Consider the following 14098-nt stretch of genomic DNA (forward strand, 5'->3'; position numbering starts at 1 on the left):
GAGCAAGGCGAATGAAGCAGTGGAAAGTTATAGTGATTTTAGTGGCAAAATCGGGGTTTTGTGGTGACACTCTTACAAATGAGATGAAACAGGAAGCCCTTACCCTACGTATTTCGGATGTTTATTACATCCTTCTTCAGAAACATTATTAGCTTTTTGTCACTACGCGAAATCCACCCTGGAATGGTATACAGAACAAGAGGTAGAAAAAGTACCAAAATTATCCAATCCACTGAATTCTTTGGGAGGATTATCGATGCTTTGACTTGATTTGGAATCCTGTTGTTCTATCCGACTAGCCGCAGACCTCAAGACGTGAATTTTCCGAGCATGATCACCTAATCGAGAAATATTATGGCATCATGAAGGCAACATATCCACAAACCTTCACGGTTTGGATCAATTTGAAAAAAGTTAACTTGAAAGTGAAGAAAAAGTCCTCCGATTGTTTAAATACCTACTCTGTGAAGAGAAAGATCAGGACATTCTGGTATCCCATCGCAAGTTTCTTATCAGATAGCAAGGTTTTCGGATAACAGTCAGAAAAGATACCGTTTTAAATAATTTAAATCACGTTCCATTGGTTGGTTTATTATTGAATTCAGTGTTCAATAAGGTTTTGGGTCGCCTTCTTCGCAACTGCTGCTGCCGTCGTCTGTTTGTATAATAATAGCAATAATAATAATTATAATAGTATTAATAATAGTTGATTCCAGTTTGTGTTGTTTTGTTTTGTTTCCCTCCCATCTCTGGAGTGTTCCGGAACACTAGCGCCCCCTCCCTCCTTTACAAACACTCTCCTTCCGAAAGCTACGATTAGTCGTTATTAATAAATTGGCATATTACAGATTAGGTTAGGTTTTTCTATCTGATCTCCTCATCGCTGCCAGCTACCAGCAGCCCGGTTTCTCTGGCGTGTATTCTTCCCTATTAAGCACTAATCAAACCGTTCAATTGAGGGTTGGGTACCGTCTGGCGTATTGACATCATGACGGTTCAATTGGAACGAATTATGAATTCTGTTCCGCGTGGATGATGATGCTTCATAAGATTTGCAAAGTTTTTTCTTTCTCTTCATCTTTCGTCTCCTGCCCTGGTGGGCTGCAATTAAACTGCCCCCGAGCTAGATTTTCCCCTTTTTCTGTTACGTTTGATCCTTTCGACAATTTAAAGTAAGGCAATTGAGCCAATTAGCGAGTTGCGTGCGTTAGACGCAATCCCATGGGTAGGACGATGACGATGGGTTAAGGGAATCTGCGGTCGGGTTCTTTGGAAAGTCTGTTTTTTTTTTGTTTTGCGTTTTGTTCGGTATGACAGTTGATGATAGGTTGTATATTTTCAAACACATAGCTATTTATTTGATGACGGGATGACGCATAACGATGAGTTGTGATTTCAGTAGAGTTTACGATGTATATCGAATAAGTTACTGTTCGAGGAATACGATGAGAAAAAAATATATTCCCATTGGCGTTAATTATAAGCGAAATGTTAAAGCTTTTGAAGCGAATTCTACACTGCAGTACAAAACAGAAAAACAAGAACTATACAATGAGATACGTGTTACTTTTTTTTCTAACGTGTGAGTGATTTCATTTAGTTTGCTATCTAAACTCCTATTTATGGCATATAAGTATTTTTATTATTAAATCGGTTCCGTGTTTTTTTGTATATATTTATATATTTACAGCCTAACGGGTTTTTGGGTTCCTCATATCTTCATATCGATTTCCTTCTTACGGCGCAATTGTATAAATGTTCAGTTTCTGTTTTTTTTCACTTGTGACTCAAAAATAGCGTCCGACAACGATTTGAAAAGGGTAGATGTCTCTATACAAATGCTAATTTTAAGGGAAACTATCTTTGCTTGTTGATGTGAGTTTCTACACTTTAATTATTGTTTCCGGTTTCGTTTATTTTGCTTAAGCTGCATGGTTTTTTCATGTAGCTAGTATTGGTAATTCTTTTTTTTTGTTGCGAACCTCCCGCCTGTCAAGTGTAGTGCATTCGTATGCGAGTAGATGGGTGACATGATTCTGCCTTCAACTGGCTACAGTAATGAACTGAATTGATTTCAGACAAGTAGGCGCTGGTAGTTTAAAAGGAAAAATGCAATGCTGGTTTTAGCAACGCAATTATGAGTGGTCAGAGCTGCAGAAGGCTGTGAGAAACGTGAAGTGACAGTCGATACAACTTTTCAGTTGTATTTTGATTTGTACTAGTGACCTCATGTGATTTGAGAACTAGGACGACTATCGGTGGAATTCACAATACGCCATCCTTTCTCATGCGAAGTGCGAAGAGAATTCGAAATAGTCGACTTTGACAAATGAATTAAAAACGAAGATAACTTGCAACATACCTAAGATATCTGTGCCATCAATAGACGTCATCTCAAGTGAATTGAGGCCAACCAGAGAGAAGAAGAAGAAGAATTCCAGTATATAACCAAAGGAGTGAGCTTTTCTGGTGCTGTATTTACACGTTGTTGCGATTCAGTTCCGAAAATAAATGCCATTAAGGTCTGAGGACAGAGGGTCGCGTGTTGAGTTTTAAATCGACCTCGTGGTTCACTCAATTCCCTTTGCGCATCGTATTTCTCTTGTACTCTCTCGTATATGAGCAAACTGTACCGGGTTGCCAGCATACATTTTATTATTTTGATGAGAAGTTTTATCACATTAATCTATCGTATGGGTTGGACTAGAGTGCCTATAACCAGAGTGACGACATCTCATCCGTAATGCTGGCAACAATTAAAAACATTCCATTAGCTTTACATTGAATTGACAGGTCGTTTGCTCGTTTGGAACTGGTAGCTGTCATTCCAAACGAACAGCTGTCGCCACTCTGATTATAGTCACTCTAGGTTGGACATAAAATGGATTCCAATGAACAATGAAAAAATATTCAACTTTCACAAAGATTGAATGTCTGTGTGTTTGGCAGCCTTGTCGAGTTAATATTATTTCTCGCTTCTTTTTCAGAATGCTATCAGGAAACCAAAGCGAAAAAAAATGGCGGATGCATTGAAATTGACTTTGTTTCACAGAAAAATACAAGACTTTATTTTTATCGCGATAACATATATGTTTTTATGTACTAATCGCATCTAAACTAAATTATCTAGACTTTTTCACGGTAGATTTATGATACAAGCCTTCAAGGCCGAGATATTCGATGAACACGTAGAGGTATGCATTTCCGAGCGTTCCAATTTTCAGCAGTTCTTCAGTCAGAAAAGAATACAACACGACCCTTAAACTCGATGAATCATTCTGAAAATTTCACAGAATATTCTCAACTGAATTCCGAAGACATTTTCAGGTGGGTTTTTCTATATTCTGCATCGTTTCCAAGAAAATTTAATTTGAAACGGGAAAATAGCAAAAAACCTACCACTTTACGGTGCTGTCCTCAGCCCTTAAGGACTATGTGAGTACGGTTGAAAAAAAATTTTCATTGGTTATTTTTAAAAAGAACATTTAAAATTCAAATATCAGAAAAAAGTATTTTTTTCTGATAGGTTGTAGCTGAAGTCCAAATTAAAATAGTGTCAAATTTCTAAAGCAGAGAAACAATACCAGAAAATGTTACATATTTTCAAAAGAATGTAAATTTTTGAAAATCATGACAAGCATTTTTTTAAATATTTTTCAATAAAATTTTATGAAAGAACGTTAAATTTCCAATGAAAAAGATGTTATTAAAAATTTTGCTATATGCTACGGTTCTTGAGATACAGCGGTTTGAATAAAAATCGGGATTTTTTTTTGTAACGATTTTGGATAATCTTTGAACCTTTCCGCATGTAAAAGTACCATCAGACCTGCCTAACAACCTATTCTATGTATCATAAAAACCATACACCTTGAGGTTTGAAGATATCTGGGATAGTTGGTAATATTTTTTCAACAGTGCTAAGTTTTTTTTCATAGTCCTTATAATTACCTAAAACACTGCAGAAGACACCAAATCGATCGGACTCACAAGACACTCAAATTTTTAAGGGATTTTTGCTTCTCAAGAGTAACGCTAGATTAAAACTGACAAACTTCTGATGCAAATTGTCTTTTTTGAATATAAAAAATGCATATGCAAAATTTGAGTCATATCAAGAAATACAACAAAAAACTGACCTTCGATTTCGTATTGCTCTGATGTGATGTCAGAATTCGTAAAATCGTTCCAGAAAAAATCACTATTTTTATTTTTTGGTCAAGGTTGTATTTTTTGTTTGATATGTTGATTCTATTTGATCGTTCTAAAAAAAACGTTGAAAAAAAATTGCCAGAAAGTTATTGTAGAAAGAAAATTTACATCAAATTTTCAACTAAGTCATACGATTTTTTATCATATGAACATATTTTAATGAAAATTAAAAATAAACAAAATTGCTATCATATTTTTTCTATACAATTTCTGAAAACAATTTATCATCAGTTCATAATCAGATTTATCCATTCGTCAAATTGCCCAAAAAATGCAGGAATAATATTTTTTGTTCTTTTTTTAACGAATTTTGAGCCTAAGCTAACTTGATACTTAGTTAAATCTGATTATCAATTGAAAGTTGTTCTTCATTGTAACTGCCAAATAAATTTCAACATTAACACCCTAAACAGACAAGTTTGTTATTGCAAGATCAGATAAGCCTACACAAGCAACCGTAAGCATTAGGTGATAGCACTGAAATCGCATGTGGGCTACATATTTGGAATTTGAATGCTTAAAACACTGTATTTACGTAAGCGTTGTTATAGTCATAATTAGCTGTATATGATTATAAAGTGCTAATATAAAATGTACAAGCGTTAACGATTTAATACTGTAAATATTCATTTAGTCGCTTTAAAAGAAAATAAATTCCGTTTTATTCCACCATTTTATATAATAAAGACTGCTCCAGAAAGTATGGACGCAACCAAAAAGCACGGCCATTTCGCAATGGTGCAGAATCTGTCAATTTTTATGGCTGCGTCCTGTTGTTTACACTCTTCTCTAACCACTTTTGCAGTTGTTTATTCGTTTTCATTAGTTTGTTTCGAAAAGCGTGGACTTTCAGCAGAACAACGTCGAAAAATTGTGTACAAATGGTGCACAGAACGCGGACTGTCACTGAGAAAGATAGCAAAAATAAAAGGAGTAAGTGAAAAAACCGTGCGAAATGCAATCAGGAAGTTCGGTGAGGATAACACCTTTGAGGATAAACCGAAAACGGATCGAAAAAAAGGTCCTGCTAACCCTCAGTTGAATAAACGTATACTGAAGGCGTTCGAGCAAAAGAAGGAGGTTTCAGTTCGGGGTGTGGCCTAAAAAGTGGGCACTTCGAAGTCAAATGTTCTTCGTGCTAAAGAACGTTTGAATCTTCGAACCCATAAGAAGCAGAAACAACCAAAACCTAGTCCGAAACAAGAAGCATCGATCAGGCCGAGGGTTCGAAAGCTGTACAATACGATTCTTGCTGGAAATTTGAATTTGAATTTTGCATAATCATGGACGACGAAACCTACGTGAAACTCGAATACAAATCCTTGCCGGGACCACAATATTATACGGTGCGAGAAGGACAAGTGTTAAACCAGTCCGAGACATCGATTGAAGTCGAAAAATTTGGCAAGAGAGCTATGGTCTGGCAAGCAATTTGTAGCTGCGGTAAGATTTCGAAACCCTTCATCACCACTGCTTCAATGAACAGCGAAATATACATCAAGGAATGTTTACAAAAACGACTTCTACCCATGATTCGAAGCCACAAGGATACTGTTGTCTTCTGGCAAGATCTTGCTTCTTGCCACTACTCGAAATCAACGGTAGAATGTATTTTACCAAAAATGACACTTTCGTCCCAAAAGACATGAATCCACCAAATTTCCCACAACTTCGACCAATTGAAGAATTTTGGGCATTAACGAAGGCACATCTTAGAAAACATGTCTCAACAGCTGAAACCATTCAACAGTTCGAAAAAGGTTGGAAAAAAGTGTCAAAACTTGTCGCCAAGAAAGACTTCTACGAAATTTAATGAGGAATGTTCGCAAGAAGATGCGCCAGCTAGTTGTTGAGAATAATGTTATCAGTATATCGAATAAAATTTGAATATCTAACACTTGTGAATTATTTACAGCGAAATCAAATTGCGTCCATACTTTCTGGGACAGTCTTTAAGTGGAAGTTTTGTGTAGAGATGGACAATTCGCTCCTGAGCTGTTCCAGTGAATGGAATCATAAAAATGAGCTGACAGCTCGTTTTAAAAGAACCGCAGCTGAATAGCTCTCTCAATTTCACCGCAATATAAAGAAGGGAACATGCTATGAGCTGCACGGATCTTCGACCCTTGAAAAACGAGTTCTAAATAAGAAGAAATGAGGACATGAACTTTCTTTCGTTCTTCCGAGTCCATCTATCCTTCTAAACCGGATTAAATGAGACAATGTAAATAGCAAATCTTACCTCCTATCCAGTAGACTAAGCTACAGTTAGGGAGTCCACTTTTGAAGATATCCAACAAATATGGCATTATCACCATGATTCGTAAATTTTTTCTTGTATGACAATTCTAAAAAGTTTAGAATACAATTAAGTCGACTATTATCGCAACAAATAATGATAAATAATATTCCATTGCATGTTTTTTTTTTGTAGAAATCAATGATTTAGTTTTGATCATGCATCATGTAAGAATTTTTATTGCATTCATTGAGCCAAAACAACGGTGCAGTTTAAATGAATGTTGGTTCCATTACCCTAATCAATACTAAATTCCTACGAAACCAGCATCGATAATATTGAACGTGAGCAAAACATCGAAAGCGCTTAAATGTATGCTACGTGCTGAAATTCAAGCTTGGTAATATCGTCAAACGTGCATAGACAAGAATCGCCTGAATGTATACTATTCACTGATACTGTATAGGTTTGGTGTTTGAGCATTTACCGACTATAATTTTAACCAACTTTACCGATAGTAATATAATTCTTTGTGAATAAATACACCTGTTTTAGGGTTTCAACTACCCAAGAAAATAAAATTCAGCTGTTTGAAATTTTTTCTCGGTGCAGTGCTGAAAACAAAAGCCACGAGAGCAAAGCTCTGTCCAAACTAGGAGACGGTGCCTCCAGTCATCTCAGCTTCTGTAGTCATTTTATTAAAATCACAAGTTTAGGTGAGACATGCTGCATCTGCTCAATCTATTGACTCAGGATAAAATGAAAATAGGGGCATTCAGCAGTATTGCACAATTAACGAACTTTTTTCCTGCGGTTTTAATGAGCTGACTAACGGTACAATAATCCTACATTCTCTAGGGATAAAATTTATCATATCGAAAGCATTTGCTCATGATTTAATGGAGCACAGTACAAATGTGTTCGAACAACAAAGCATCCTATAACTGATTGACCTACATTTCACAATGATCAACAATCGAAAATACACGATAATCGATTGAAGTACCCGGTAGCCGTTTTCAATTTTTCTCAAACAAAAACCGAAACGCTTCTCGGTATGAGCAAAACAAAAAAAAAAGATTAATATTTTCCAAAAATAATAACATTAATGCAATCAATTTGGACCGCACACCTCGTCCGGCGGCGTCTACTTGACCAGCCGCCGGTAAATGCACCGCACTTGACCTGGCCGGGGATACACATTCGGGTTTGGTTCGCAATTAGCTTTAATTATATTGTAGTTATACATCCGAAGAACCGCCCCGGCCTCACACTCTACTGGCTGCGGGCATTTATTATTGATCATCAGTACACGAAAGCAGTCCGTTTCGGGCTGCTTCACCGAACACTTTCTAGATTGCCTCTCTTCTGAATTTATTCAATTTATTGAGCGGTTTTGGGGTGGGTTTTTCCTGGGAGCATGATAGTGAATTTACGTGACGTCAATTTTTTTTCTACGCACTCTGTTTTTCCGTGTTAATTAATCGAACCGAACCAAACCGAACGCCAAATAAATCAAAATAGTTCTCTCTCTCAACACGCCTCATTTGATCGTTTGCTATTTGACTACGTTAGATTTTGCTGCTCTGCTAAAAAATTGCCCAAAAAGTTCTGTAAATATTAGTATCAATTTCCAGTGTATAATATTCTCTAACATCCACCTCCGTGCGTTCACTACTGTTCTGCGTTCAAGTGTAAAGTGTTTCCCTGGCAAAGGCCTTTTTTTTCTCGTTTGGTCGTGCCCGTTTAGTCAACCCCAGCCGAGCTGTCGTGGGTCATGTTCGAATCCAAACTGGCACAGTCGGAGTCCGGCTCCTGGTTGCCATTGTAGTTGGCCGCTTCCTGCAGTCGCATGAGCATATTCAACAGTGGATCCTGATTTTCGGAGTTAGCCGGAGCGCTTGCCTCCAGACCAACGTCGTCGGCAGTGATTTGCCTCAGCTGTGGAACCGTCGTTGGCCCCACGGGCCACGGGTACGTCTCGCGAATGAATGTACACGGATCGATCCAGGTTCCTCCGCGGCGTCCGTACAGCTGAACCCCCTCACGGACGGCATCCATCAGATAGGGTGCCAGATGATAATTCCAAACGTCCGTGAACCAAACCTGCGAGTCCTGCAGGTTCATCGGACAGGACAGGAATAGACGGGGGCCAATGGTAACATCGCTGGAGTTGTGCGTTTCGAGGAAACTGTTGATGTGCTGCCACACACTCGGAAGCCACTTGAGGACTTTTTCCAACTGCGACTGGGACTGCTGCGATTGCAGTTCCATCGTGAACAGCTTCCGGCGCAGATAGCGCCCAAGGAACCCTTTCACCGGTTCCATGTGGTTCGCGGTTAGGACCTGGAATAGAAAAAGAAAAGAAAATTTTAATTGAATCTGATTTTTTTTTAATTTTGCTGTGATTTTCAGAGATAAATAGTCGAGTGATTCACTTCATCGCACAAATGCTGTTGTAAGAATTGATTCGAATTCTAGTGGTGTTAAGCTGTTGAAATGTACGATTTACGTATGAAGTTATGCTATCACAGCCGCAGCTTTAAAAAACTGGGAATTCTACTGATTTTGTGTTCGGTTCCCAAAGCTACACCGGAGCTGATTGGAATTTTTTCTTTAAGGAGCAAGACTCTTTGCAAGCGTATAAGTAATGTCAACAAAGTGTGCGTAAAAACAAATTCCGACGCTTCTTTTCCTGATTTTCATCAATAAATCTTCCATACGGTTGAAAAACAAACCAATCAGTTCATTCTGCTTAAAATTGCAATTCAAGACAAGCGAAAATCGTAGTCTAAAATTCTTCCGTTTTCCTTAAAACTGTATGAGAAAAATTATTTCAGTTTCAGCTTACATCCACTAACACATTTGATTATCAACAAGCACATTCCTATATGGATTTCCTCTTGCAGAAATTATTGCGATATAAAGATTTACGTACCTTCTATAAGTAAACCCGCAAAATAAAAACCTTTAATTTAACACAAAAACTATTCATTTCTCCGGGAAACTGCTTTTTAAACAGAAAACATTTTATTTTGTTTATTTTGTGTAGCGCAATCTAATATAAATGCATTGAAGCAGTGTTGCTAACTTTTTTATTAGGGAATTAAAATCTACATTCATAAAATGTAAGCAATTTTCCATCAAACGTTGGTGAAAAAGTGATCAAAACTGATATTTCATCCAAGATGTCAGACTTAACATTCATTCGAGAATAAATTATTGTTAAAAAATATTGTTTGAAACTCAATCGTGCAATCCACTTTGATCAACTCGGTGCACTGCATATATGAATACACAGATCTATGGCAAACGTACCAAATATAATGTATGTAATACACAATTTACCAACACAAGTTAACTTTGTTTACTCTTGATCCTTAAATATAAATTGGGCACTGCGGCCCATTGCCATTAGGCTCTCTGACAGCTCACTTACAACCACAAATGCAAATGAGATTGGTTTGTTTTCATCAGGAAACGCATGCATTAAACACGATTCAGACGATCAATCAACTTCCGTCGTCGTCCAGATTATTTTTATTAATTTTATTTAGCCGAATATTGCTCACGTATCCGACGTTAAAAAGTTCCGGGAACTTGACGTAGTGTCCTTTCATATGAATTGCTTACAATTAATGTTGTTGTTCCGTAATCGTTCCATTCAGGTGATAGCCGCTCGATGCTGCGTGTGAATCGCTTTTACATATTGTTTTGTTTTCATCAGGAAACGTGTTGGCCACCCATTTTTCAGTAGGGCCACCGTTCATTTTTCACCGGGCATAGAAACCTCAATTGAATATTTTACGTGACGAAAATGAATGTTATACGAACATCCCCTAAAATGAATAGAGTCATCACATAAGGTTTACGTGAATTGTCCAAACGTCAAACAATCTACGTGACTTTCCAGTGTGAAAAACTCGATTTTGAAAATGACGAGCAGTGGCCCTCGAAGTGTAAGTAGTGTAAATATTTGCGAGAAAAGTTATTTAACTACAATTTTTTACTCCATCGACCGGACCATTCCAGTATGAAAGTTTCCAGGTGTTCAACTAGACCGAGTGCCTGCGTGAGTCCGGAAGTTTACCCGCTTCTGCCGAATACTTCAAACAGGCCGTCGGTATGAAGCTAGAGACACTGGAACCATGTAATGCGACTTCAACTAGCATCGGTAGTGTTGTGGGCGAGGTTGTGGGAGTTCTTGGATCTCAACTTCAGCTTCGGTTGGATGCCAGTGACAACAAAAACGATTTCTGGAGGTTTGAGATACCACGACGTTATTAGTTGCTTTAAAAATTGGAATTATATGATAATTTTCTGAAATAAATGTTTTATATTTCATGGCATTTTTCATTTCATAGGTTTATATAAAAATCTGAAATCTCTCTTTTGACTTCAACCAATATATAAAATAGTAATTCTCTGGTATCTAAATTTGATATGAACTGATAGGTAAATGTGATATGAACAGTACATTACATGTCACCTATGAAACACGTAACTTTTACTGGATTATGCATTAAACAGCTTTTAAATGCCAGTCCATTAAAACCTACATAAAAAGTAGGGTGGAAAATATTCACATAACTTTTCACGTAACTATAATATGATTATTATTTTGAGTGTAGGACACAAAACATCTGAAAACATGGTGTCAAAAGTAAACGCTAGCTACTGGCGCAGCTTGCAAACTTGCGCTCAGACAAAAGCACTTCTACCAGATTTAAATCTAAAAATGTCAAAGTGTCTACTGCATTTCTCCAAGCAACATTGCAGTATTCTGGTCAGAGCTCTGACTGGACATTGCAAACTCAATTATCACATGGCTACTATTCAACGTGCTGAGTATTATTCGTGTGATTTGTGTAAATGCGATTATGGTACTTCATATCATCTGATATGTAACTGTCTCGCATTGACGCAGCTACGTATCCGGGTTTTTGGTTCTCCATACATGGTTGAGTCTGTGTATGCGGAGCTAAAATTAAAGGATATTCTCTCGTTTCTCACCCAATGTGGTAAGGAGCTATAGTCAGAAGGGTTCATCGTTCTTCCTGGAGTGAATGAATCCTTTCTGTATTCACCTTAAATAGGGTTTAGCAGATTGTTTGGCATCCTTTAGGGGGTACCGAATTTACTTCTGCTCGTACATACTGCGAATCGTTCTGCATTCTTCCGGGAGTGCAGAATGGTGTCGCTTTTGTAAGATCTCTAAATCCTCTCGGGGGTTGGAGGTTTTATAAACAGCAGACTGTTCGGGACCTCGTAGAGGTTCAGAATTTACTTCTGCTTCCACTAAATGTGATCCCCAGCAGATTGTTCAGCATCCCTTAGGGGTGCAGAGTTTACTTCTGCTTTTATGTGTTTTTGTGTCGTCAATTTTTCCCATCCTCCTAGTCCAACCCTTACCATTTCCTTTCAATCTTCCCTCTTATACTGCGGGAAAATGATGCTAAAAACAAATTGATGGCAAGGCACATCTGATCTGATACATCTTTTTCCATTCGTTTCGTGAAGGAATTAGAGAAAATACTCAATCAGGGAAACAGTTATTAATAAATTAAATCTGAAGTAATTTCGTTACACTTTCGTGTCGTGAAACTTTGAAAATGCACCCAGGAGAGCATGGTAAAGAAAGACGTAGTCCTACGTCAAAAGGTTACAAATTCGACATAACTGTAATTATCGCGGAATAGTTTCACTTTGTGCTGTCTCAAAGTTATTTGAAAAAAAATGTTCTTGACTTTTTAACACACAATTGCAACGACTACATATCTGAAACGCAACACGGATTTATGCCTAAACGATCTACATCTACAAATTTAGTATCCTACACTTCGTTTGTCGTTCGATCCCCACAATCACGTCTACAGGTCGACGCAATTTACACTGATTTCACGTCAGCGTTTGATAAAATACACCATCAAATAGCAATAGCTAAAGTTGACAAACTTGGATTTACGGGGCTCTACTAGAATGGATGCAGTCATATCTAACTGATGACTGTGAAAATAAGAAACAAAATAACAACACCATTTGCTGTTAGTTCTGGAGTGCCACAAGGAAGTCATTTAGGACTGTTGATATTTTTACTCTATCTCAACGATCTCAACTTTGTTGATGATTTTAAACAATATATTTTCTGATAAATGGTCAGGATGACGCATGCTTCCTGCAACCTCAACTGAATGCTTTCGCAAAATGGTGTCATGTCAACAGAATGGTACTGAATGCCTTTAAATGTTCCGTTATATTCTTCCCTCGAAAGCGCTCAACATTTATAAGTGACTACAACCGGTCAATCCTAGAATATGCAGCTATAGTTTGGTCATCTAATGATCGATCGTGTCGAAGCTATTCAACCCAAATTCATTAGATTCGAACTTTGCAATCTATCTTGGAGCAGATCCGTGCGCAGGGGAGGGGGAGTGGTTCGGGTGTTTTGATCAAGATTTTTCAATATTAAATTCCATGAACAATAGAGTACTTTTTTATAAAAGTGCAAATAACTTTACAACTAATACCTCGATCTCAGAATTTGTTTCCAAGTGTCAAAATTGTGGATGACCCCCCCTCAACTATTATTTACTTACTGAACGCTCCCTCTGAAAAAAAAGTCGGGTGGGCAATGTCAGAGACATAACCGGATGATGTGAATGCGAATAAAATGAATGGTTCAATTTCTTTGCTGTTAATGAATTTGAATTCTGAAATACAATTTTGATGTTAGATTCTAGAACTGAATTCTAATCCTGATCGCGGGAATTGATCTTTAAAACTTAATTCTGAATGAACCTGAGATCTGGAACAGACTTTTGAAACTGAATTCGAGACCGGGATCCTAGTTCGGAGCTGAATTCTGAATTTAAATCCAGGATTCAGTTTTCAAATTCGGATCCAAAATTCAGCTTCGAGACTGAGTTCTATAATCCAGATTCGGAATTTAATAAAAAAAAACAATCTTCAGAATCTAGTCTGTGAATCCGGTTACACTTCTAGAATATTGGATCCAAATTCTAGACCAGCTTTTTCTAGCTGGATTCTAAACTTGGTTTCTGGAATGCATTTTAGAGCTGAATTTTGGGAATAAAACTGTGTGTTGGATTTGAATTCTGGTTCTGAATTTCGGTCTGCAATTCCAGAACCTCAGGCTCAGAGCTCAACTTCCGAATTTCTGAACCTGAATTATAAGTCTGAATTCAGGACAGGACTTTTGGAACTGTATTCTGGCCTGAACCTCAATTTCAGAATTTTTATTGTCTGTTCAATTCCAAGTTCAGAATTTATTTCTGAATTTTAGTTCTAGAGTCTAGAATCAAGATTCTGAAATCAGTTCCAGATTCTAGTTCCAAATTTCCGATTTCAGAATCAAGTTCTCAGTTCTGGCCCTGGAATCCGGACGAGAAACTGAATTTTAGATCTGGATTCATGAAATGAAAAATATCTGCTCTTGGATTTTGAAACCGAATTTCACAACTGAACTCTGGCATTGGATCCTGCACCTGAATTCCGATCTGAACTAAACGAGACCAACAGGCAGGCTGGAATGATTTTCAATTCTTTTTTCTTTACTTGTCAAATATTATCATACTACTGAAAGTTCTATCACAAATTGATGATGATATCTCCGATGACGTGAAAAAA

At 37.4% G+C, this 14098-nt stretch overlaps 1 protein-coding gene across 5 annotated transcripts in view; it reads right to left on the reverse strand.

Moving 5' to 3' along the window:
* Positions 1–554: 554 nt before the first annotated feature.
* The window catches only part of LOC131431705 (protein sickie-like), a 477836-nt gene continuing 464292 nt past the window's right edge, over positions 555–14098 (reverse strand). For all 5 annotated transcript variants that reach the window (XM_058597568.1, XM_058597567.1, XM_058597565.1 and 2 more), the window contains one exon: positions 555–8797. In XM_058597568.1, coding sequence (XP_058453551.1) covers positions 8198–8797 — 600 coding nt within the window. In that variant the 3' untranslated portion in view covers positions 555–8197. The remainder of the gene's footprint in view (positions 8798–14098) is intronic.

Source organism: Malaya genurostris, chromosome 2, assembly GCF_030247185.1.
Source record: "Malaya genurostris strain Urasoe2022 chromosome 2, Malgen_1.1, whole genome shotgun sequence".
In the NCBI taxonomy this organism is placed as follows: Eukaryota; Metazoa; Arthropoda; class Insecta; order Diptera; family Culicidae; genus Malaya; species Malaya genurostris.